A 26,307-nucleotide genomic window follows, 5' to 3' on the forward strand; every position below is an offset into this window, starting at 1 on the left:
GAAACCATGTAGCTTTGTCAGATTTTTGATGGAGTTACTAGCACCCTGATTCCCAACCCAAACACTCTGAGTCCATTACATCCCCAAGGAGTCACTAGAAGAAACCTCTGGAACGTCCCGACCAGCTTTATGTTAGTGGAAATGTGTTTAAGAGCTAGGCCAATAAAAGTGACTAAGAACATTAGGCAAGAAAATTATCTTTCCAGGTGATTAATAAAGCATCATATCAAAGGGTGATATTTTGGTTTCAAGATGAAATACATGTGCTTTCAGGTTTTTCTGTTTTTCTTTTTGCTTGTTTGTCTTCTTAATATTTGTTAATTTTCTACAGATCTCATGGGAAAAGCAGACTTTTTTAAATGAAAACTTAAAAAAAAAATCAAGTTTTTTAGAATTTTCTTGCCACAGGATTTAATGGCTAACAGCCATTTAGTCCCAGTTCATACAAGAGTGGCCCAAGTTGTTGGCCAGCCACTAGTTAATCACAGTCAGGCTCCCTGGATTATCTGCTTCTCTTTTAATGACACTTTATAATAACAATTCAGGAACAGGATGATTTGTAACTATGTAAAGCAATGTTGTCTGTGATGTGGATAGAAGAATATAGAAGATCATCTTGTCCTTTTTTCTGCTATGTTTCTATCTCTGCCTGCAGTCTTTATTCTTATTTAAATTCTTTCTGCTTCTTTTTAGGAAAACCAGCTGGATTATACTGGCGAATACCTCAGGAAGGCAGAACTAATTGCTCCAATTATTACTGGAGAGCCAGGTGGGCAAATTAGAGTGCTGGGCCAATCAGGGATAGATAAAAGAAATGTTTCCCAGAGTTTAGAGAGGAAGCTGATAATTCTTAGGTTTACAATACTGCTGTTTATCTTGAATCACTTCTTCAAATTAGTGTGGTATTTAGATATTAGTAGTATGGCCATTCCTAGCTTGAGAGAGCATGTATAAAATATTATAGATAGCTTTAAAAAAACAAAAAAGAGAGAGAGAGGATAAGGACTACTGTCAGTGCATAAGCCTGATTCATTGCTTAAGGATCCCTTGTGACAGAAAGCATATCTGATCTTTTCAATTTTTGAAATTAAAATTTGCATTCCCAAAAATAAAGGAGATGCACTATGAGGGGATCAACACACGACAAGCTAGCTGCAAGTGCTTTCGTTACTTATTTTCTATTCCATTGTGTCCCTTTTTTCCTCTGTACTGAAGCAGCTACCCATGCGAGAAATCATCCTTGCTGGTATTTTCTGCTTTAAATTTTGGTGGCATTAATTAATCTTATGTTGTCAAGAGTACTAGATGGTAGAACCTGATGGCAGAAAGCAAGGTCGTGATTTTATATTAAAGACAGTTTAAACAATGCCAGGTTGAATTTTAAATTTTATTTATAGAGATAGTAGAGAAGTCTTGCAATACCTTATTCTTTCATTTAGATCTCTTCCTGGGCAAGGATCACATTTTACTCGGTAATATTTTATTTCACAAACTGAACTCATCTACATGTAAATCAGAATGGCAATAAGACTATAAAAGCAGATATTACAGCTGCTAAAAACGGATTTTTAAAAAGAGATCACCAGGCTTATATTGCTTTTTAGGAAAGACACTGAGAATGTGAAATGATTTCTTTTGCTGTGTACTACTGGACATGAACTCAAAAAGAAAAAATGCAGTTCAACCACTGTTCAAGTCAGTGTTGGTAACATTTCAGATTGGCAGGATTTCTCTTTAAATCCATGGTTCAATATCCTTTACAATCAAGTCAACAGTCTCATACTTAGTCAGTACTATTGATTCTAGAAAAATACTTGAAAGTCCAGACTGTTTTTTCAGGTTCTCCTACATTTTAGTATATGTTAGGGTTAAAGGTTCACTACTCCTGAGATATTTGAGTTATTGGGAAGGCAGCAAACAGCAGATAGTATTTGCCATGTGTGCAAGAACAAAAGAGATGGTGCTCCCTGTGGTACCAGTCTAAAAAGGCCTTGAAAAGAATTGGATTGAGCCTTGGTGCAGAAACATGGAACTCTTCCAAAATAACATAAATTCTCTGCTATTGTGAAAGTGACAGGTTCTGACTTGATCATTTATTGCTGACCTATATACTGCTAGTGTGCTATGAATTGGGGATTATGTTGTAGGAGATAGGAATTCTGGAAGACAGTTCAATTTAACTAAATTTAAGAAAAATAAATCCATGTTAGTGTATGATTTGTAGGTTGATTGGAGACTACCATTCCTTGTATGGAATGCAAGTAGCAAGACTACTTGCTAGTAACCTTGAGCATGTGGATTCACAAATCATCTGTCTATTCATTCACTTCCTGACATAAACATAGAAGTGAGCAGTTGTATGATATATAATGATACTTTCAGTTTTCCTCAGAAATAACAGTTCTCAGACTCTTACTACCCAATACAATACATTTGACATTCTGATGTTGCTTCAGTAACTGAAGCTCAATACAAAGGTAAGAAACTGAAAAGAAAGTGTAATTTTCCTGGCACAGAGTCACTGACTGTATCTGTTCAAGACAACACACTGGGCGAAGTGAGTGACGTGTGTGCCTGAAGCTCCTAGTCAAAGGTACAGAAGAAACCACTGTCGAAGGATAAAAGTGTTTCTACTTCTATAACTGCAAAATACCTTTGCCTGAATGAGCGACTGTTCCCAGAATACCACTCACACAGTACAGGACTATTTGTGATTTGTGTGTTGAATGCTTCAATAATCATTGTCATCTCTTTCATATCATAGAATCATGGAATGATTTGGGTTGAAAGGGACCTTTAAAGATCATCTAGTCCAACACCCCTGCCATGGGCAGGAACATCTTTCACTAGATCAGGCTACTCAAAGCCCCATCCAACCTGACCTTGCACTCTTCCAGGGACGAGGCATCTGCAACTTCTCTGGGCAACCTGTTCCAGTGTCCCACCAGCCTTATCATAAAACATTTCTTCATTATGTCCAATCTAAATCTACTCTCTTTCAGTTTAAAACCATTGTCCCTTGTCCTATTGCAACAGGCCCTACTAAAAAGTCTCTCTCTTTCTTATAAGCCCCCTTTAAGTACTGAAAGGCTGCAATAAGGTCTCCCTGGAGTGTTCTCTTCTCCAGGCTGAACAACCCCAACTCTCTCAGCCTTTCTTCACAGGAGAGGCCCCCTGATTGTTTTCATGGCTCTCCTCTGGATCTGCTCCAACAGGTCCATGTCTTTCTTATGCTGAGGGCTCCATAGCTGGACGCAGTACTCCAGGTGGGGTCTCACCAGAGCAGAGTAGAGGGGCAGAATCACCTCCCTCGACCTGCTCCACGCTTCTTGTGATGCAGCCCAGGATACGATTGGCCTTCTGGGCTGTGAGTGCACATTTCCAGCTCATGTCCAATTTCCCATCCACCAGCATCCCCAAGTCCTTCTCTGCAGGGCTGCTCTCAATTAACTCATCACCCATCTTTGACTAATAGTAACAAATATGAGCTCTGTCTAAACTCCCTCCCACTTTACTCATTTTGCAGGTTGTGTTTTATTCTATTCTGTAGTTAAGCCTTCTGGAAGAAGTAATCTACTATAATTTTTCTGATTACTGACCGAGAAAAGCAACAAAAGCAGTTGACTTAATCATTAGAAATCAATTGTTAGAGATTAGTAGAGAATTTCCTTCATACCAAAGGAAGTTAAGGATATATTTATAATACCTAGAGTATTTAGACTCATCATACAGTCCATGAGGAGACTTAGATATCTGCAGGGGGAAGTTATAGCACATAATACAGGTGCTTATTTACTTTGTAACTCTGGCCTAAAGTGGTGGTATACCAGTCCCCACAGAAAGGGGGGATGTAGTCCCAAAATGCAGTGCTGCCTGGCTCTGGAGGCACACCAGAAACCATTTGCTGCCTGTAACTGGCTGCTATCAGGACAATAACTGGTGATTGCATATTTTACAGCAGGGTTGACTTTTGTCCTGTAAGCCCTCTGGTATCCAAGGGCTGCTGAGGTGGCAGAGGGGCACCGTCACCTCTCTCCTTCTGAGACGGAGATCCTCCAGCGTGAGCCTCTCAGAACTTCCCCAAAATGGGAATTTCACTAATTTTGGCATTAAACCACCAGAAAATCTGCTTCCTCCCATGAATTAATGTAAATCCCTCTTGTCCAAACCCAGAACATCCATCTTAGAGTCTCTTTATCACATTTTTTGCATTTTCATTCCTAAATTACAGTGCTTCTCCATTAAACATCAAAGAACTTATTCCAAACATTTAAAACAAGTGGTTGGATGTTTTATCATCTGGTATCCCTTATGCACCTTTGTGGGAGAAGTGTCTATAAATGTTGTAATGCTTGCTTCCTTTCTAAATTATTTTTATATTTAAGAACAGTTAAAGAGAAAAATGCTTGTGAGGGAAAAACGGCTAGATATGTCTTTCTGATATTCATGTTACATGACCTAAGATGAGGTTGTGTTTCACAGAAGTTACCTTCTAACAGATACAAAGATGTAAATTAGACTTGATTATGAAAGAAGGAAAGTCTCAGATGATCCCAAAGTTGCATAAATTTAATATTTAACTGATCTCTGTCCTACATTGTTCCCAGTCTCAGTGTTTTCATTCAAAACAATGAATTGTGCAAGGGCAATAAAATTCACCTTAATTTTAATCCAGCAAGAAGTTAAATTCTAATTATAACCTCCTTCATGAATATTAAGCATCATATTTTAATCTGATCTCACTGTCTTCTTTTTTTGTGAAATGATACAGATAACTGCAAGAAAAGTTTCTCATCTGCAGTAAAACCCATATTTTCAGCCTGGCCAACCAAGACATCGAAGTAGATTTGTGCATAGGCAAAAGCATTTGCAAATCTCAGTAACTGTAACATGATTAGTGCATAATAATTTCCTTCATCTGTCTTTTTTCTCCTCTTATAACTTTCTGGTTGAAGGTCCAAAATTAAAACCATTTCTCTCTGAACATCCTCATAAGGACTAATATTATAGTTCTGATATTTCAACCATTGGAGTTAAAAAAAAAATCAAAATGCTAAATTTTTAAAGTGTGGAGATGCAGCAAGTTGATTTAAGCAACATCTCAAGCCCTTAGTCAGTCATACCACAGTGAGTCCTTTGGCTTAAACAGAGTTACTCTAGCCTAACTAAACAGCAAGTAAAAGGAGAATGATTTTTTTTCCTGAGTTTTAATTACTTTGAAGAATGTGGCAATGCTTAGCTGCGCATGTGCTGTCAGTTTGTTTCATGCCTTATTTTACTTGAGAGAGCTAATCCACATACTACTCCTGGGCATCCCTACAAGAGAAAGCGTGATACAGTTTGCAAGATAATTTGCTCCAGGGTCTATTCCGTGCAGACATGATGGATGAAAATTTTACCAGGATTATTCAGAAAGCTATAAAGGAAAATTTACAAGTCAAAGGATTGCCAGTCACTTACTTACAGAGGTCATGCACCTTTCCTCCAAACTGTTATTAGAATGACCTCCTAGCCTGTTTTAAGGCTTTTGTGGTATTACAACCATTTTTCTCACAAATAAAGATTAGATTGTCTTAATTAATGAAATATGAAGTGATGAAACTGTTAAAACTGAATTTCTTAGTTTATAATCCAGGCTGATGAACCACAAAGCTCAAAGATTAAGAAAAAAAAAAGGGTGTTTTTTAGCTTAGATTACTCTGAATAGATGAAATAAAAATCACAGTATTGTAAAATTTGCCTGTTAAAGCATGATGTTATCACAGAGCTTGTTTGTTGTTTTTTTTTTTAATCTGTAACTTGGGCAAATACATAGCATGCAAAAAAGGAAAACCCTGGAAGAGTTCATTGAAGGTTATGTAAACAATGAGTGTTAAACAATATCACTAGTATATCATCTTACAGAAGTTCAGTAAGTATGTGTGCATCATCAGATTTTGAAATAGTACAAATCTAGTCCGTCTGTTTGGGTGTGGAAATACGTCTGCAAAGGCTTTACTAGAATATTCTGCAATTTTCTGTCCAGGTTCAGTCATTTATACAGGCCGGGAGTTTCTTACTTACAGGATTTCATTTTACCACGCTCAAAGGATGATGCTCAAAGGACCACAGGAAATGTCAGAAAGTGAGTGTCTGAGCCATGGCAGAACTGTGTAGAGAAGTTTTTGGTATTCAGGACATGGGCTGGATGGGAATTTAAAAAAAAAAAAGTAAAAAAACCCACTCTCTTGGAAGATGTGGGTGGGGAGCCACTCTGTTCCTATACAAAGTTTACAATTTTCTGACTGAAAATCCTGACAACGAGGCCAAGAACAGAGGATGACAGAAGCATTGTGAGTACTCATTCACCCCCCAAAACACTGAATGAGTGAAGCCAGGCCATGCTTACCAACATGTTTATCTTTCCTAAAAGAGTCTTTCTTTGAGATGAACCTCAATGTCTGTAATCCTAGAGAAATGATATTTTGCATATATGTAGCATCTTCAAAATGAGAAGATCCAAAATTTCCTTATAGTAAACTACTTCAATTAAAATGCTATTTATATATCTCTCTTCTACTAGAAATAATGGCAGTTTGAGATTACCTAGTAAACTCACACTTTTGAAATATATGAAAATAATTTTCCCCACATATTTCTTAATTGGATAAATAGTCGGTAGGTGGAAAATACCATCTGGGATCTATTGGCTGAGCAGTTTCATAGGGCAGATAGACCAATCATGATCTACAACTGAATCAAGATGTTAATCATGTGTTTTTAATTGTTAGTTTCAATCCTTACATGGAACGCAATTTTTTTTTTGTTTGTAATGTCTGTAATACTCCATAGCATGTCATAAGAAATCTTTAAACAAAAGATATTGCACTTTCTGAAAGGAATAGAGAAATTGGTTTGCATAACTCAATGAAGATCACAATATGTATCATAAGATTTACTGACGTTTAAGAAGATGAAGTATTTAATCTGCTCAGGGCAGAACGTCCAGTGTAAGATAGCATGCAACAATGCATATCATAAAAATAACTGTAACACAGTGTCCAAGAACAAAACTCTGAATTCTTTTATATTATTAAGTAGTATGAAAATACAGAATATGACAAGATGATATGTTCAGAGAAACAAAGATTATCATAGCAATACTCACAGTTATTTATATTGACCATTTGGTTGTGTCAGCAAAGTAAATAGTACTGTTTTCAAATATTTACTTAGAATTTAACTGATACATCTCAAGAGCACAAAAAGTATTCCCAACAAAACATTAGCACATTTCTCAAGTGGGTAAACAATTACAAAAGGAGCATATTTTCCCCTGGTGATTCCACTTATGTACATGCCTATATTTTGGTGTCATACCCTGTGAGCTGAATCCGAACCCTGTTGCTACAGTTTTGTTTCAGCTGCCTAAAAACCAGTTTTCATTGTCATTTGAGAGTCCTACCTTGCTTTGCCTCCAGCTACTGGTCTTAAAGATCTTGTTCGTGTAAGTCCCCTGCCATATTTGCCAGGCCTGTGTGAATGACTTGGATGACTAAAACATTTCAAGTAGCAGTAGAGCCACATGTTTAAGCAATTTAATTTATTCTGCACAGTTTTAAAGAGAGTAATCCACAGGCTACTTTTCACAGAACTTATCCATTAAGAATATTTGAAAATGTAAAAATAGTACTAGTATTAAAAGGTTTTAAGTATAACACCAAATCCTTATTTGCAAATGAGAATACAAATGTCAACTATGGGAGCTCTCTACAAATGAAAGAAAAATGGGAAAGAATATTTTCTTCCAGTTAATTGCAGAGCTCATCTGGTCTACAACACAGATAAGTGCACCACAAAAAAGATATCATTTGATCTTTAAGACTTAAAGATTTTCATTCACTTTTGTTCATCTATGAAAAGAATACTACAATAATTCTATAATACTGAAGTAATCCTCAGTTAGTCTTGAGTTCCTCTAAATTCTGAACTACTTTCCCGCAAGATAACTGTATTTACATGCTGAAACTGAAATGTTCTTGAGTTGTTTTCCAGCTTTTAGTTTAATTTATCATTTGAGATTGATCTGTCCCATCTTAGTCAGCTAGAAATCAGACACTAAAAACTAGGCTGGCCACCCCAGCTTCTCTCAATGGGGAGAAACAACACTTGGTAAGAAACACTCATTTTATCAGACTTGGAGTTGTAACCCTTAAAGTTCTCAAGTTAGGAGAGGTGAATTGCATCATAAGTGAAAATTAGGGAATTGCAGCTCTTGAGTTATTTGCAGATTTTGAAGATGAACAGAAACATGCTTTTGGCTGGAAAAGTCATTTTAGTGACCAAATGCTACATACACATCTTTTAGAATATTTCAAAAGATGGTTTTTTTGGTTGCATTTGTTTGTTTGTTTGTTTGTTTTTAATGAAACAAACATTAAATTAAAACGTTTTGTATTTGTAGGTTCTGAAATTTATGATCCAAAACCTTACATAAGGGGCAATTTATGATGAACAAAATTATGAAAAGGTATTTGTTTACAATTATTATTCTGTATAAAACATATCATGACAAAGTAAAAATGGAAAATTCCTGATTTCCCATTTTCATCCCACCATTTCTTTTTTAAAAAATAGTTTCTTTTTCAAATACTTTAAAATACCATTGAACAAATTGAAATTTGACAAGCAGCTGAATTTGGATTTTTGTATGATGAGTACTACGTACTGAAAAATTTAGTAGAATGCATACACACAGTTAAGGATTCTTGCTTTGGAAAAAACCAGTTTTACAGTTCTACCTTCAAATTCTAATTTGATTTCTTAAATCTGTGGAACATTAGACCGCTTTTACCTCAAATATAGCAACAGCAATTATTTCCCCATGTATACAGATTGCAGAAACCTGAAAAAATGTTGATTTTTTAAGGCTTAACTTAACATGAAGTTAACTTCATTGTATATATGAATTTCAATTTATGAATTAATTAAAACCCACAGCTGCATTGAAATACATTAAAATGATAAAAGTATTATTTAAATAATAAAATGAAGGTCATGATAATTAAGTTTTATATTTGAGGTCAACAGAAACATACACTTGAAAGAAAATGCCTTATATGTAAAGGGAAATGGAATTTTCCTAACATATCCTTCAATACAAAACACTCTCTTAATTTTCATGCAGTTGTCCATTATTACACATGAAAGAGATAATCACATCGCTTATGAAACTTTGAAAGCCGTTCTGTCAGGCTCTTTCCAGCTCCAATATTTCAGTGTCTCCTTCTTTGGCAGCACCACATTCATACCGGAAAAATTCACTCAGGATTTCCCAATCAGATAACAGATTCACTATAGTCTAAGTGCAGCAGTCAAGCTTGATGTTCAGCTAATATTTTTATTTAAATTTGATGTATAATGTAGACACCAAAATTAATAATTGCTTTATGAAGTAAATATTCTGAAATGTTATAAAAATAGAGCCTGACAGCCATTGGATTTTTTTTTTTTTCTGATTTAATGGGTATTGAGTCAGCCCCATACTTCATATTTTTTATTCCAATACTATGAAAAGCAATGAACGTTGAAAGACAGATATTATTCATTGCAATCTACGTATTTAATTACTTTAAATAAACAGGTAAGACACTGTTCTCATTTAAACTGAAGACTCATTACATTAGTGCTTTGTGTAAAGGGCCCTTAGAGTAAATGAAAGTCAGGATCTTAATCTACAATACAAAGAGAGCATACGCTAATCTTTCTTAGCATAACAAGTAAAAGAGATAAACATATCGGTTCTATAAACATGGGATACCACTGTAGTGTTGTTTGTATTTCTTTTTACCTTCTGCATCGGTTAATCCTACTCCCGACTGCTTTACTGGTTCTTGTCCATTCTGGCTCATCTTCCCTCTGTTAAAAGATATGGTGGTAGTTGTCAATAAGAGCATAAAGAGATGAGATCTAAGAAAATGATACACCCAAGCCAGTGAGGCTTGGTTCTGTACAAAAAGACAAACATCACAGGTGTTTCTAAAAACCAAAAAAGTGTGTGTGTGTGTATATATATATAAATTTAATTTCAAGAAAATAAAGTGGACAGTAGTTTTTTTCTATTGCTATTTGGACAGACCACTTAGGAATATTTTTTTTTTTTTCTCTTTTGGAGGCAACTGCAATCACATCTTGCTAAGCCTGTACATTCTTATAGAATGGGGCCATCAGGTACTGTCTGCTACCTGCCCCCCATCAGCCTGAGGTTCTGCAATCAGTCTGCATAGCTTCTCTTCTTACTTTATCCTGTTATGGTGAACAGTGAGACACGTAATAAGGAGTCACAAAATTGGTATTTGGTCTGCAATACCGTTACTTCAAAGGTAAGGCATATTTGTGATCATTATCTTCCTTTAATGAAAGATTTTACATTACAGTTTAGGTTTAGTAGAAGAAACAATTCAGTACTGAGACTTACATTAATCTTAAAGTAAAGTGAGTGGAATAGATCATGCTCTGGAGGTCCCTATCTTTCTCCACTGGATGTAGAAAGAACCTGGATTACAACCTAGATGTCTATTTTTAGGCAATGAAAGTTAGGTAAAATGTAAGCTATCTTTAAACATACTTGTTGCAAGCTCTAAGGCATGATTACAATCACTCTCAAAACCATGTGTGCTACTATGAGACGTTTGTGCTTCTATTTATCTTTCTCCCTTAAGACTCTGAAATGCTGTGATAGAGAATATAAGGCATTATCTTCAGATGCATGTGATTCCTCTGGGGTTAAAGGGTCAGCACTGTTCTTTGCTACCAATGAGCCAGCTTCATGTCTCACAACAGCAACAGAAGCTGTCCAAGTTCACAATGAACTAAAAAATTAGTATAAAATGTCAGTTTTTAAAGTAATTTTAAATTCAGTTTTAACTGAAAGTTATTATTTTCTTCTTCTGTGAGGTAATGTTTTATAAAATGTGTTACAAATATGATACAAGAATTATTTGTCCCTAGGGTTAGATTCCTTACACGTTGTTCAATTGCTTTTCACCTTTGCATTCAAAATTAACATAATTTTACAGATGTTGTACTGGTATAGATGGTTACACAATACATAGGCATAGTGAATCTGGTCATTATCATAGTTGATATCATAAGTAACTTTCAGGGGTATTACAACTGGATAATAAGAGTCTCCCCCAAAAAAATCTCCCAAATAGAAAGACTTTGCAAGATATATTCAGCTGTGTATAACTGTATATAACAATTAATTTCCCTTGATAGTTATAACAATATTTAATATTGGCAAGTATTCTAATTAGTTACCTCATCAAACAATTCCCATGGTGTCACTATTTAATTCTTTTATTTTGCTTCATGACTAAATGTTCCTATGGTTAAAAGCATTTGGACTAGAGTAAGGAGTTTAAAACTCGGCCTATCCAATACTTTTTCTATTGATAGATTAGAAACTTAATCTAAGCAGGGATCTTATAACCAAAAATGTTTTTATATGCCAAGACACATAAAATTATTTAGCTCACTTAATGATTCACATCCAAATTGTGAGCTGTGGTCTTATGGATATGCTGAATTAGTGTGCAAAGTCAGAGTCCCTGAAGTCATTATCAAGCCAGTATGAATGCAAATGTTGACTAGAATTTCAATCATACATATATTCAGATAGATACGAATTTTAATCCAGAATTTAAAATGAAAACAGTTATCTATTTTAAAACATTCTCCCTAGGCATGATCCCAAAGGTCTCTGATGGTAAACAGTAATTTTGTCATTCATTTTCATTACATTGCCATGTAAAGGCCTTGAGACTAACATGAAAATGAAAGCATTTTTTGTCTATGTAAATGTCCTGTATAACTTTTAAAGTCTCTGTCTAATATCATCATCGAAACAATTTACTTTAAAAATACCATAATAAAAAAGGATACTCTAGCTCTTAACAGAAAATAAGAGGGCTGGATATATTTTACTTAATTAAGTAAAATTCATGGGAACAAATTACTAGAAGAGAAAAGCTGAAGCCATGGAGACTTCTTCCTGCTTTTCAGTAGAAGTGTGTCTGATTTCAGGTTTAATAGGCTGGTGAATCTGTCAGCTAAATACCACGTAACTGTAGATACTGTCACATTGCTATATAATACACAGTAAGTGATACTATTTGGACTCAAATTTAGCATATGTGAACCAAAAACTTCTACTGAGAGCTCCATCTTGTGTTTCTGTACACAAAGGTTTTATGCATCTTTGCTTTTTTCATTAGGAATGACGGCAAAATAATTTTCTTTTGAGATTGTCAAATTCAATTAAAGATTGTCTTTTTGCTGGAAGTACAACTCATTTTAACTTAGAACAACATGAGTGAAAAGTTCAATGAGGATTAAATGGTTGGCACCCCACAACCTGAGCTCACATTGGCCTCCTAGATTCTGAAAATGAGACTGAAAATATTAGATTTGTGTCTATTTTCCTTTTAGCCACTAATAAGCTGTAGACAAATACCATTGGGCTTTATTTTAGAAAATGATGAATACTTAGAAATGTCACAGTTCTAGAGAATGAATTTTTTCTTCATTCAAGCTTTTTTAGGAAGATTATATCAGACTCGTGACTAATAATTCAAGACTGAAGGGGAAGAGCAAAAACCTGCGTCCCAGAGAAAAACATGGAACAACTATTGCAGACACTGAAAGAGCAATGACCACCAACTAATATTTTGAGAACAGTCAATCTATAAAAAATTCAGGTCAGAAACATTAAGCTGATCAGGAGCAATTACTTTTTCCTGTAAAGGAATATAAATGAAATTGCTAAATGAAGGTGCATGCTGCCAAAGTTGAGGGGAAAAAAATCCTGGCAAAACTTTTCTCTGTGGAGTAGTTAACCAGGTAAAATGACTGAAAATTAAATCATTTTATAGGATCATTGCACTGATCGTAGCTTGATAATTCCTACAGTGACTCCCTCCCAAAAATCTTTTTCCAACCAAGAACTTCTGAGAAATTCTACTCAAACTCTTAAAAACTTGGGAAAAGTTGGGTTATATCCAGAATCTGAATTTCAGTTGCACTACTAACACCTATTTCTAGAAGGACATCAATCTGAAAACTTAAACTAAGTGTTCTCAGGCCTACAAAAGTTGTACTTTTAAAACTTAACCCAAGCCCACCTCTACACACTTGCATCAAAGGCTGAGACTTGCACCTCTCCTGTGTGACAGCAATATATTCATGAGGTTGAGGCAGAGGTTTGGTTCGTTATTTATAATTCAGTGTTCAACAAAGCAGAATAAAAATACAAGCTCTGAAAAATTCTCCCCCTTTAGCTGCTATTCTACTGCGTAACTCAAGTCTGCGGAGCAAACTACTTAAGACGACTGGCAAGTGAAAGGGCTATACATAGTCAGTGCACAGAGGATAGAGTATATTAAAGGAAAAGCCTTACATTCTTGGGATGGGAAATAGATTATTCTCTCCTGTGGCACTGCTGCTGCCTTCGCTATCCATGCTGTATCCACTGCCAAAACTACTGGCTGACGAGCCAGTAGAGACAGAACTTTCTGCAGGTCGGTGATTAGTAGACCTTGCTGTACAGGGCAGGAACAGTGGGTTACAAAAAAACTTGTAAGACATCAGTACCATCCACATTAAGAAAAAATGTAATTTATGAAAATCATACGCTGCAAACGCTTTCACTTTTTTACTTTAGATTCCAGTATTGCGTTATCATCTTTTGCAGATGATGTTTATTTTCACGCAGAATAAGGTGTTCTAAACCAAACAGTATACCACCATATTTTTTCTCCAGTCATGTTAATAGTTCAAATCAACAGCCTGAAGGAAAAAAAGAATGGGTTAGATTGATTAACACTGCTTTTCTGATTAAAGCTACAGAAAACCAGTTATTCATCTGAAACATTTCATATGGTAATCTTGTAATAATGAAAGTCCCAGTGGGCATTCCTCATATTCCTCATGAAACATTCTTTGCGTTTGGTGATTTTGAGAAGGAGAGGAAGCTGAAAGGAAATAGAAGTACACCATCTATAGTCACAGAGACTGTATGAAGACCTCCACCCCTCTTCAGATGTAACACAGCTACTGCATTATATTTCTCAACTGCTTCTATCCATCTGGATCTCTCTTACTACATGCCTAGAATGCTAATGCACATATTTTGATGTGAGATGCCCTAATCTTGTTTAAGACCATTTGGTGTAGAAAATGTACACCAGCATATGTTATTTTTACATCAGATGCCTTATTTGTGTTTTGGATACTATTGTACGACATGAACAAATCTTCCAGTATTCAGCCTTTAGCAAGTTGAGAAGTATAAACAAAAAAGGACACAGTGACATTACACGTATTAATTAACACAGGAACAGTAGAATAGCTATTCTCATATTGAACAACACAATTGTCTGGGAATATTAATACAGATTTTTTGATTTTTTTTGTTAAATGTTCTCTACTACATCTACTATTATCATGTTTTATCTATTCCAACTGACTGAGCATATATACTGAAGATAAAAAATACTTTTTTGTAAAGTTATTTTTCTGTGAAGACTTAGTGAAGTTTTATGTTATTCTGGTGAACTGTGAAACTAATGCAAGCAGTTAAAAGAGGTTCTTCTTTAAACAATAAATTAGTCAAATATCTAAATGGAAATTACTTCAAATAAGAGCCAGAGCCCCAATGGCGTCTTGCCTTAAGCTGGCGACCAATATTATTTATGTTTGACTGAATGAATAATATTTTTGGTGAAGACTGCTGCATGCTGCCTGGTGTGGAGCTGGGAAGCTGAGTGTGACTCCTCAAACGTAATGCAAAAACGGATTAATAATTGAAACTGGAAGAGAGGAATGAAGCAATTCATATATCGTCAATCCTTGGGCCAAACTGTGAGTTAAGACAGAACTGTTACTCTGCAAAGTGATTCTTCACTGCTAAACTGAGCTGTCACATAACTTTCTTTTTTTAAACTCCGTTATCCTCCTCCGTTTCACTATTGCCTACAGCCACAGAAAGAATCTGTCAGTCTAAATTATTTTCAGACAAAAATATTCTTCAGCTCTATTTCATGATTTTATACATTGATTATAGGCTATCTTCTTGGATGTTAATACAAATTAATAAACTGTAAAATCATAGTGTTATTAACAGATACTCTCAGTATCTCATCTGGAGGGAAAGTCACCCATGTTTTTCCAGCAGAAACAGCCAGAGCACAGCACTTGCCCTGCTCAGGGAGCTGTGAGTAGTGGTTGCTCTATCACTTTCAGTTTGTGGTACTGTGAGTGAATTCCTATGACTATGGTGACATGTCAGGGAACTCCTGTTGGGAAATGTCGGGCAAGAGCAAGATTTCAGAGAAGAGAGGTCAAGCTCTCCTTTATAGTGCATTATTGCCAGCTGCTCTGTATTCAACAGCCTGAATTGGGGCTATCTCATGCCTGTCCCAAACTAATCCATAACCTCAGTTCTCACAGTGTTTGTGTGACCTGTATGACTTCTGATGTTTGTTGTACGGGATTCTGAGGATTTCTTTAGGTTGGGTTGGGGTTTTTTTGCCATGGCATGACAAATGCCTCATAGGTGAGGACAATTGGGAAAGCCACACATCTGCAAAACACATGGAAGCCAAGACAGTATTGTGACAGCACAAAAAAGTGTCTTTAGTCCTTCCCTTAGGCATGAATTTCCTTACTGTAGCATACATCTCCATCATAACATATGTGGTTGAAAGGGTGGTTCACATCTGGGCTCTTATTTTTATTGATTTTGCTGTAAAAACTAGTGCCTGAAGTAATTTCTTATATCTTTACTGGTGGATTTATAAAACCAAGAGGAACCTTGAACTTAGTTCAAGCCAGAAAAGCTTGAATTGAGCCTTTATAAGTGGTTTAGAAGTTTTGCTATGTCTATTTATAATCAAAACGTAGTTGTTTCTTTTGAAACAGCTGTATCCTGTTGATCCATTCAGTATGCTGTATTTTTAGTTTCTCTACTGTTTTCACTCATTTACATCTTTTTCTATATTGATTTTTTTTTCCATAAGATCTCTTGGTGAATGGTTATAATGGATCCAAGTTTAGATTCATGACTAGATTTTGAAAATTCTAAAGTTCAATGTTATTCTCTTTTTTTGCCTGTCTGCTCTATGAAAGTAATGAACTACAGCATCAGTTTGCGACAAGAGATTAAATCCACAAATAGATTTACAGCTGGTTTTGTGACAAATTAAGAATCTGGATACAGACAACTCCTCCATAACTCATTAGACACCCACATTTTCTATATATCTATATTTTTACAGATAATTCTAGACCTCTAAGCTTCTGCTGCTGGGTATATAGGAAACTTCCAAGCTCTGAAGATGTGGCGATGCCTGCTGCCAGGCAATGTTTTGTCTGAGAATTAGAACAACCACGGTTAGATTTGTACCCTAAGTTGAAAGTTAGAACTTGTTCCCTGCTCTCATGTGTAAGGGACTACTTTGTACATTCATTTCAGTCTTGCCCTTTCTCTTTGAACAAATGCAAATGTTGTCTTAGGAACTTTAACAAGAAAGGCTGAGTTCACTGCGGTACTTCTCTAGTCTTACTAGCCTATGTAAAGTCTGTGAAGCCCTGTAGGTGCAAGAGCAATTGTCACCTTTCTTGGCCAATTGGGTTCCTATCATAAAAGGAGATAGAAACATAAAGGACAAGTAACTAAGGCGAGATTAGGACAGGTTCACTTCTGAGTTACAGAGCTTCTGCTTACAGCTGTCTATGCTAGAAAAAGCCTAAGTTCTCAGGTTTTGACATCAAAGTTCTAGTGGAAGGTGCCTTAGTCTGTAGAGAGTTGAATAGTTTTGTATGGATTCACTCATTTTTTGAGGTCCAGAGATTGGATATTCTCTTCTAGTATCACAGATGTGCCTGATACTACAGGGTGTAGTCTTGCTTTGCCTAAATGTACCACATGTATTTGAATAGGAGCTTGGGCAAAGGCAAATGCCATAATTTGAATGTTAAGTATCCAGAGTATGGAAGAACTATGTTTCATTGCTTCCTTGCCCATTGGTTTTTCAAATTATTTCCCGATTCTTAGAAAAAACCCAAGAACAACAACCTTTTAAAAACTCCTAGAAAGCTTAGAAAACTTTCAGAAACTCTTAGGAAAAAACTTCTCACATGTAAGGTTTTGCTGCCAATTACATATGATGCTGAAATAATTTCCATTTTTGAAGAAAGAAAAGATTTTTCAGGCCTCAGCAGATGGAATAGACTAAGCTTAACTGAAGATCATTACCCAGCATCATCATTTGGCCTCTTACTGGGAGAGAGGACATACCCTTTCCCCCCTCCAGTCCCTTCTCCATAAACTGTTTATGCAGTTTATCAGGTGCTTGGTACTTTTTAAGGATTGTAATTTCAATGATGTCTGGGCTGTCCAGCCATTGGACTATGAAGAACAGAAATAGGAAATGAAAGTTTAAAACTTCAGAGCTGCTTCCTCTGAAATAGTGCACAGAATTTCCTATTATACAAAGCTATTGTTGTACTTTGATTTCATTTTCATCTGCTAATCCTATTGTAGCTGGTCGTTCCCCAATGAGATGAAATGTTCTCTACTTTGAAGGTCTGTTGGTGGGTTGACACATCATATGTAGTAGCTAGCAGTGTGGTATTAATGCTGCCTCTGAATGACACTGTTTTACTGTCTGTTGTAGAGGCTGCCGTGAGCAAAAGTTTCAGTTCAACCATTCTAGTGAATAATACATAAATGAGTTGGAATTAGAGGAATTCTTTCAGATTTTAAGAAAGTGGATCATAATGTTATCCCTGGTGTAGGATCAGGGTTTTCCAAGAAAAAAAAAAAGACAATGGTTAGCCAGATACCTTTTGTACTCTGTATTGTTTACAGGGGAAAAAAAAAAAGAATTTTCCTTCGACAGAATATTTGCCCGCATATTCCCTTATGCCTTCCTGGAAAAGAATTGCTGATTCAAGAAAATTGAGGCTAGCACTTACTTCACCTTTAGCTCCATTTTTTTAAATTTATTTTTTAAAATTGTTTTAATTATTAGTTTTAACATGGTATTAGTTGAATGCATCTATGGTAAAAACATGGTTTTGCTTATGCTTTGGCTTATGGACCCAGTTAGAAAATCAGCTTTTATAACCAAGGAAAACATGTAAGTCATGCTTTATTATAAGAAGTTATCATATTAAAATCAATAAGAAAGGAAAGAATGGAAGCCATATGATTTCACTTAATCTTTCAGAAAAGTCTGTTTTTACAGAAAAGATGCTTTTTAAAAACCTAACATAAGGGAGATAGATAATTCACACAAGACCTATAGCCATGAACTGTCAAATCAGTCAGCAGCAAAATGGAAACCATCTAGCACTGTCAGCCAGTTCAGCCATTCTTCTACAGTGAATGAACTTCTTTTTTAAAGAAAAAGACTTAAATTTGAAAAACGGGACTATGCTGTTCTGTGGTTCCTCTGGATAAAAGAAGAACAGACTCAAAAAAAACTTTCTCCTGGGGATTAAATTGTGGATGTTCCCCTTTTCAGGTATCTGTCTAAAAGCAGAAATACAACTGTCAAAACACATTGGGAAAGACAGTTCCATTTGTAAACCAAACAGGAGGAGGGAAGAATGCTTTTGAGTATGCATTCAGGATCAATTTTTGAGACTTTGCCTCTAATTGCTTGAAAAAAAAAATTGTTCTTTAAAACTGGCAGTCTTGTGAGAAACCCTGGGTTTCAAAAGGGTTTTGTTACCCTGGGTAACAAAAAAGGGCTGACAGCATCATGTTGAGTCTTTTCAAAGTGATGCAAGCCCATGGGAACAGATGAGATCACTGATCTGCTTTGGATACTTATCTGCTGACGAACAGACTGGGCATGTCACACACAGCGTCTTCTGGCAGAAGCTTGTCTACTCTTCACTCTCAGTTGCCTTGTGTTTCAAGTGCTCCAACCTCGCACTGCCCCTGAGGTGCCCGTTTACCTGTTTTTATGAAGGGTTTGCTAGCACTAAAAGCAAGTGCTGCTCAGGCTTGCTCCGTAAGGGTCTGCAGTGTAAAACCCTGTTGTTGGGACTGCTAGTTGCATCTTCTGTGAACCGGCAAGAGAATGGGGATACATAAATAACTAGTGATCAAAGGCATATACCTCAGGTCAGTTCTGATAGTTTCTTTTCCTCACTCTTCCTCATACTGAGCAGTACTTTAGACCACGGTCTCACCCATTTCAGCCACATTTGTTTATTAGACACGGCTTTGACATCACACTGAGCAGTGATATTTTGTGAAATTTCAACACAACTCTTTACAGAGCAATTTACCATTTGAGGTGAGTAATGGCAGAACAGAACTCATCTTAAAACTGTGGTGATGGCATTTCTTTACCCAGCAAAGCAATTCTGATGAAATAATTTTCTTCCATGTGCTCTGTAGGGTTAGGCTACCATCTAACAGACTTTTGAAATAAGAGTTATCAAATGAAGAATCTGAGCAATTTCCTGAAATTACATGTCAGCTTAAAATGGTGGAAGAGTAAATAGCAGGAATAGCCAAAGCAAAATGTGCCAGCTATTAGACTGAAATAAGACTCAAAAGACAGCCTCAGATTATTGCTATCTGCAGAGAGTGGGGACAAACTGTTCTTGTTTTGATAATGATTCTTGGAAATGGGTTATTTGTAGCAATATGAAGGCCCATTTAACTTGGAAGTTAAGGGACTAGTGAAGCTAGGCATAAAACAGCTTTGGGCAGTAAATTATTTAAAGTGTGAAGGAAACCTAAATTATTGCAGGAAATTAAAATATGGTGTTGCCTATTAAAAGTGTGAAAATGGCTATAGACTTAAAGGGACCCCAAATAAGCAGGTATTTAAATCCACAATCATATCCAATCTGAAAGGTTAATAGAACCTAGGAATCAATTTCCTTTCACTCCACATTGTTGCTAACACCAGTAAATAGAACTTAGTGATAAGGAAAATCCCTGTCGATTTTAATTTCTTACAGCTGAGTGGCTAGAAATTACACAGTGCTAGCTCAGACCTGTGTCATGGATTTTACAGTGCTAGCAATACCTTGGTACATACATCACATCACATTTCTGTGTAGCTTTAACTTGTTATGCTGACACTTAATGAACTTTTGTCAAAGTTGTTGGACCAAGGGAGTTAAAAGCAGGTGTGCTGCCTTTTGAACTACAGTGTTTTAAACCGGAGGTCTTTGAGAGGTGTAAATTAAGACTCATTTGGGTACAATTGTGAAAATGCTGATACATGGTCTGTCTACTCTAGATATGCTAGCTAACAGTATTATCTCTGATAGTAGACCTCCCTCTGACCAGTAAAATCACTTGACACATAACTATTTGGAAAGTAGTTTCCTCTTAGGATATCACAGAAAAGCTTTTGTGTCACGATGGAAAATTTGTAATGTAAAATATGAAATGTTCTCTATGAGATGGGAGAAATAAATTGGTGCTGGGTACATGCATTCGGTTTGGAAGTTTTCAGAAAATATGATTTTAAATTCCCAGAGGTTTGGGGTTTAAAAAAACCTTTTGATTATTGAATAAAGATATATAGGAAAAATAGACAGAAATTGCTCTAGAAATATATTGTTTGTTAAATGCTAATTTAACAGGTATGTTTGGACCTTTAACTGAAACGCATGGTATTTTCTCTAGGTCTTTAACATTTGCTTACTAATTCAGGTCAAGTGTATAGCAGGGCTTTTCTCCTGGCAGGTTGTTTGCTTGTTTGGTTGGTTTTTTAATGTGTGCCAAATAAAAGAGGAGGTGCATATGGCATCCATCATCATATGAAGTTCAAGCAACAACATATTGACTTGTAGCTTCTCTCTCATGAGCGTCTGTTTGAAAGGATAGAAAAATGCATAGGACTACAATGATGTTCAGGCTTAAAATCACCTACTTTGCTATTTAAATACTAATTTACTGTTCTGCAAAGATCCTAGGAATAGTCAAAATAATTTTCTACAAATTCTCCTTTGGTCATGAAATTTTTTTTTTTGTTGTTGACCATTCAATATTCTGATGTAATAAAGGAATTGTTTTTTCATTGTACAATCATTGCACCTTTTGGGACAAAACTGGCACTTCTTCCTCTGCAAATAAGGACAAGACCATTGAATTTTACCCATTAAGCAGGTATGTTAAACACCCATGTAGACACCACAGCTCCCTATAAAACTGTGTACTTTAAAAAATGACCAGTTATGTCGATAAATGCTGAGTATATGGTGAACACTATCTTTTTTTTTTTTTTTTTTTTGTGCTCTGAACAGATTTCACTGGAAACTACACTTTCTATTCTAGTGAGGCAGAGCTGGTGCACCTTTCTACTTCACATGGACACTGAAGGGAAATGTTGCTGTTCCTCACCTTTCTTCTTCACTTTATTGGAAGTTATTAAAGCTAAAGCATGTAGTTTATTCTTTTAAAACTATAAACTGGCTTTGAAAAGGCCTTTTACATAAAATCAGTAAATAACTATATTGCAGATACACCTACTGTTTTATATGCATATATCCAGGGAACTGGTAATTATCTTTAGAGTATCTCTAAATGTTCATGTATCTGAAGAACTCTAAAATCATTTATTATATTTAAAATATAAGTGACCTACCAAATACCTTCCATGTAATGGAAAGATCCTTCTGTGGAATAAATTACTGACTTAAAAGGAGGTGGACTGATTTACACTATCTCTAAAACTGACTCATCTGGTGGATAAACCCTAATACACAGATTTATGTTGAAAGGAATGTGCTTAATTTTATGTGAATGTGTAATTGGCAATGATTCAGATTTTTCACAAAAATGAAATCAAATTAACTCAAACCTAGGCATTGCTTTCTCCCTCTGGCTTGGATCCCTTGCAACTTCTGCCTTCAAAGGGTTGGCTCTGAAATTTTATTTTTCCTCTCTGAGGGGTGTGCTGGGAATGTGTATTATGCAATTGGTTTCTTTGCAGATCACACTCTTATCTCTCACAGGCAACAAGGAAATTATACTTCAGGGTTTATTTTTAATTAAATATTGTAGTTGAATATTGGATTTTACAAAGGTGCTGAACAAAGACCAATGATGTTTTCTGTTGTAGCTTCACCTTAATTTTAAAACAGATTGGTTAGAATACATTTTTCACTGTTTAAAATGCATACAGAAATAGTTTAGTCCAATAAACTTAAACTGATGCAAGTCCTTTGCATTCACAAAATATAGTAAGTATACCACAGATGCTGGTTTTGTTTATGATTTCCTTTTTACTTCTCATCAGACATACAATTAATAACTGACAAAATACATCCAATAGAAAAGGTCCTAGGAGTCAGAAGTAGAGAAAGATTTCTCTGGGGCATTCTAAGAATGACTGAGGGTTCTTGTTTTGTTCTGTTTTTTGAAGCGCCAATGACCATGCATTGTGTATATTTGTCAGAAGTAAAAAGACAAAAGTACCATGTCTCTTCATAGTAACTCTAACCTCACTTATATATTAATGATATTAATGTGGGCTCTTATTCCCATAACTCTCTATGATGCTTCTAATATTGCTGAGCCAAATACATATCAATACACATCCTTTTTGCAATTTTAAAAGTAAAGAAGCTAGCATAACAGTTCAGTGGCAAGCATTCTTGAAGTCAACAGCCTAGCTATTTCCTTATGATAAAAGCATATGTGAATGCTGATTCAACCTCATATCACAAGCAAAAGGTTTTAGCATTGCTTGTCTATGCCAAAAAGTATCACAGGACTACAAGTATTTATGATAAATCTCTACGGACATGGCATCTCAGGAGATCATAAGAGTGATTTAGAAGAGAAAAGAGAAGAGAAGAAGAGAGAAGAGAAGAGAAGAGAAGAGAAGAGAAGAGAAGAGAAGAGAAGAGAAGAGAAGAGAAGAGAAGAGAAGAGAAGAGAAGAGAAGAGAAGAGAAGAGAAGAGAAGAGAAGAGAAGAGAAGAGAAGAGAAGAGAAGAGAAGAGAAGAGAAGAGAAGAGAAGAGAAGAGAAGAGAAGAGAAGAGAAGAGAAGAGAAGAGAAGAGAAGAGAAGAGAATATTTCAGTTGGAAGGGACCTACAATGATCATCTAGTCCAACTGCCTGACCAGTTCAGGACTGACCAAAAATTAAAGTATGTTACTAAGGGCATTATCCAAATGCCTCTTAAACACTGACAGGCTTGGGGCATTGACCACCTCTTTAGGAAGTCTGTTCCAGTGTTTGACCACCCTACTGGTAAAGAAATGCTTCCTAATGTCCAGCCTAAACCTCCCCTGATGCAGCTTTGAACCATTCCCACGCATCCTATCACTGGATCCCAGGGAGAAGAGCTCAGCACCTCGCTCTCCACTTCCCCTCCTCAGGAAGCTGTAGAAATCAATGAGGTCACCTCTCAGCCTCCTTTTCTCCAAACTAGACAAACCCGAAGTCCTTAGCCACTGCTCATAGGACATGCCTTCCAGAATTAGATTTCTATGGTATACATCCCAGGAATAGGATGGGCCTTTCAGTCATGATGCCTGAACTAGTATCATGATGTCCTCTGGCCTCTGCCTGAACTGAATGTCTGGAGTTGAGCTGTAGAGTAAGACAATATGTGTGTGGGTGGATGCACACATGTGTGTAGATAGGTATATTTATGGAAGAGTTTTTAAGGCTCTCATAAGAAACAACTTGTTATTTCTAAATTCAATGTTTAAAATTATTTGTTAAATTTGCTTTTGTTAATTAGCTGTTTTAACATCACACTAGTTCTCTTAATGACTTCTTGCCTTTAGGGTATATTGTTTGAAGTATCATTCCCTCTTTGTCTCCTACAACCTTCTCAGCCAGACTGTATTGTCCACGGTGTGCAATGGTGTCGACAGAAAAACCTTCACTGAATCATGAGAGGGACTACAGCACAAGAGATCTGGGAGTCCAGTCTGTAAATTTATTGGGATAATCCCTCAGATTCCATGGAAATAAGCAAAATGCTCCAGAAGTCAAAAGAACAGTGCCAATTTGAACCAACTGAGATTCTGGCTCTTTATTTGTGATGAGGGGATAAATTGATGATATGTGGTATTTAGGTTTGACGTACAGGTGCCTACAGGTAGAAAATAACTTTTTAAGAGGCTGATAGGAAAGTTATCAAGAGATTGAGCTATACATGGATCAAAACTCCTTTCCTTTCCACTGGCGGTCTGAAAAATTATCTATGCTAATGACTTTTGACATAACAACTATGTTGGGAGAGGAAAAAGAAACTGTTAATGTCCCAATTAGAATTCCAGAAACAAAAATGTGTGGTTAGGTTTTTGTCACAGTGCAAGAAATGTTCAATCATGCTTAAGCAGATCAACTTGGATGCATGCTTTTTATTAGGCAACAACATGAGCAAAGCTATACCATTTTTCAACAGAAGTCTAAGTCCTCCAGTGGAATGGAAGTGCACACGTCTGTTGTTTTGTAATGTTTCTTAGCACAGTTTTTCATTATGGATCTATGCGCTGATGTGGAAAAATCAAGCAGACTTCTTGATTCATGTTAACATTTGCAGCACTTAATGTAGGGTAAAATAAATAAGTATCGCAATGAATTAGTAGACATGGCAAGAAGGATTTGGGATGTGGTTGGTTTCTTAACCATGTCTTACTGCTCACCTCCTTCAGGCTTGACTGGTCCATCAGACATCACTTTCCTGAGGGCTAGTTGGCTTTGGTCTTTGTTGTCATTGGCTGGGGGGGGGGGGTTGTCAGACTGAGTTCTTTGAATAGGGGGGACCCCTCCGCTATGCTGTGTCTGTGCTGCTTCCTGGCATGATTAGACTGACCGCTTTTATATGCTGCTGTGGCAGTGTGGGTGAAATGGAAACCCAGAGTATGTATCCTCAGATGGAACCAGCTTAAATGTTATTCATGCAAACAGAAGTGTTTTTTTCTGTATTTAAATAAGTAGTGTTTTCAAACACCAAAGAGACACCACATGCACAGCATTAAAGAGTATTAAAACTGGCTGTTTCTTTATTAACAATGGTGAAGACAAGGGAAATAATTTTCCCCCAGTTTTTGCATTATACCATGGTAAGTTTATGGCATATCAACAAATCCTGAAGACAAACACAATGATTCCACAGTCAGAGAGTTTTAATTTGCCATCAACTAAATCCTCAGCTAGCAGTCAGATACTGGTTTGAAGTATACTCTGGAGAGCAATCCTTTTGAATGGAAAAGTTTTAATTTATTAATCTATTTAAAGTCAGATGAAATCTATCTTGACCCTTAATCAATCCATGGCACAAAAATTCCTAGAAAAATTGAACTCACTATGACACCTGACTTAGTTCCCAACTCCCTTTGACTTTGCTAACCCAATAACACTGTCGAAATCTGGTGTTAATGGCTTTGTGTGTTTAATGATTTTGCATTTAATGTGTTTAATGTTTTTGTCTATTGCTGCTCTGCTCATCACTAACATGATTTTATCTGAGATATTAAGAAGGTTGCATTATATTTCCTTTCAAAAAAAATTAGATATTTACAGTCATGTTTCAAAAATAGAAATCTTAGCCATGTAGTTAAAAAACCTTTAACTTTAAATCTTATTTTGTGTATATAGTACTGTCCTTCCTGATTACTACTTATAGATATATCTTGTTAATGTGCTCTCAGTACTTGTGTGCAACTTGAAGAGCTGGCAGCCGCATCTCTGCAGTTTTGATTATTTCATTGGTAGTTATTTAGTGACATCAAAACACCACCACACAATGGAATTTTCTGAGAGTCATGCACAACCATGGAACATCATGGACCATGAGTGAAGGGACTGATGGAGAAACAGCCAGTTTCACTGCAGTCTATATAAATTAAAATAAATAAATAAATAAAAGACTTCTAAATACGAGAGTATATTGTAATTATATGTATTCACACACAGGCACACAAAGAAAGACATTGAACAGAGTGAGCACAGTGTGCCAAGAACAGAAAAAAAAATAGCCGAAAAGGGAAGGACAGCAGGGAAAAAGGCAACAGATGAACATTAAGCTGCCATGCTGAGGAATTTATTTGCGTCTTTTACTTGGTTGAAGGCGAAGCTGTTGGACAGCTGCTTCAGCAGCAGCGATGGCTGCCCCAGCGTCTTCAAGGTGAGTTTGAGTGACGCTGGTTTTGCTTTGGCTGCGAGATGGACCGTGAGAGCGTAGATGTCCTTCAGAGGAAGATTTGGAGCTCCCTGGGCTGCTGTGGGATTTCTCAATGGTGGGCACCTGCATGTCTACCAA

General features: G+C 36.2%; 1 protein-coding gene across 1 annotated transcript in view; it reads right to left on the minus strand.

Annotated features, from left to right (window-relative positions):
* Positions 1–26,307, minus strand: part of PCLO (piccolo presynaptic cytomatrix protein) — a 392,271-nt gene that overhangs the window by 35,260 nt on the left and 330,704 nt on the right. The window contains 5 exon segments of the mRNA XM_009328362.1: positions 9,830–9,897; positions 13,439–13,580; positions 24,689–24,812; positions 24,815–24,873; positions 26,106–26,300. Of these exon segments, the coding sequence (XP_009326637.1) occupies positions 9,830–9,897; positions 13,439–13,580; positions 24,689–24,812; positions 24,815–24,873; positions 26,106–26,300 (588 nt within the window).

This window comes from Pygoscelis adeliae, unplaced genomic scaffold (genome assembly GCF_000699105.1).
Source record: "Pygoscelis adeliae isolate BGI_AS28 unplaced genomic scaffold, ASM69910v1 Scaffold267, whole genome shotgun sequence".
NCBI lineage: Eukaryota > Metazoa > Chordata > Aves > Sphenisciformes > Spheniscidae > Pygoscelis > Pygoscelis adeliae.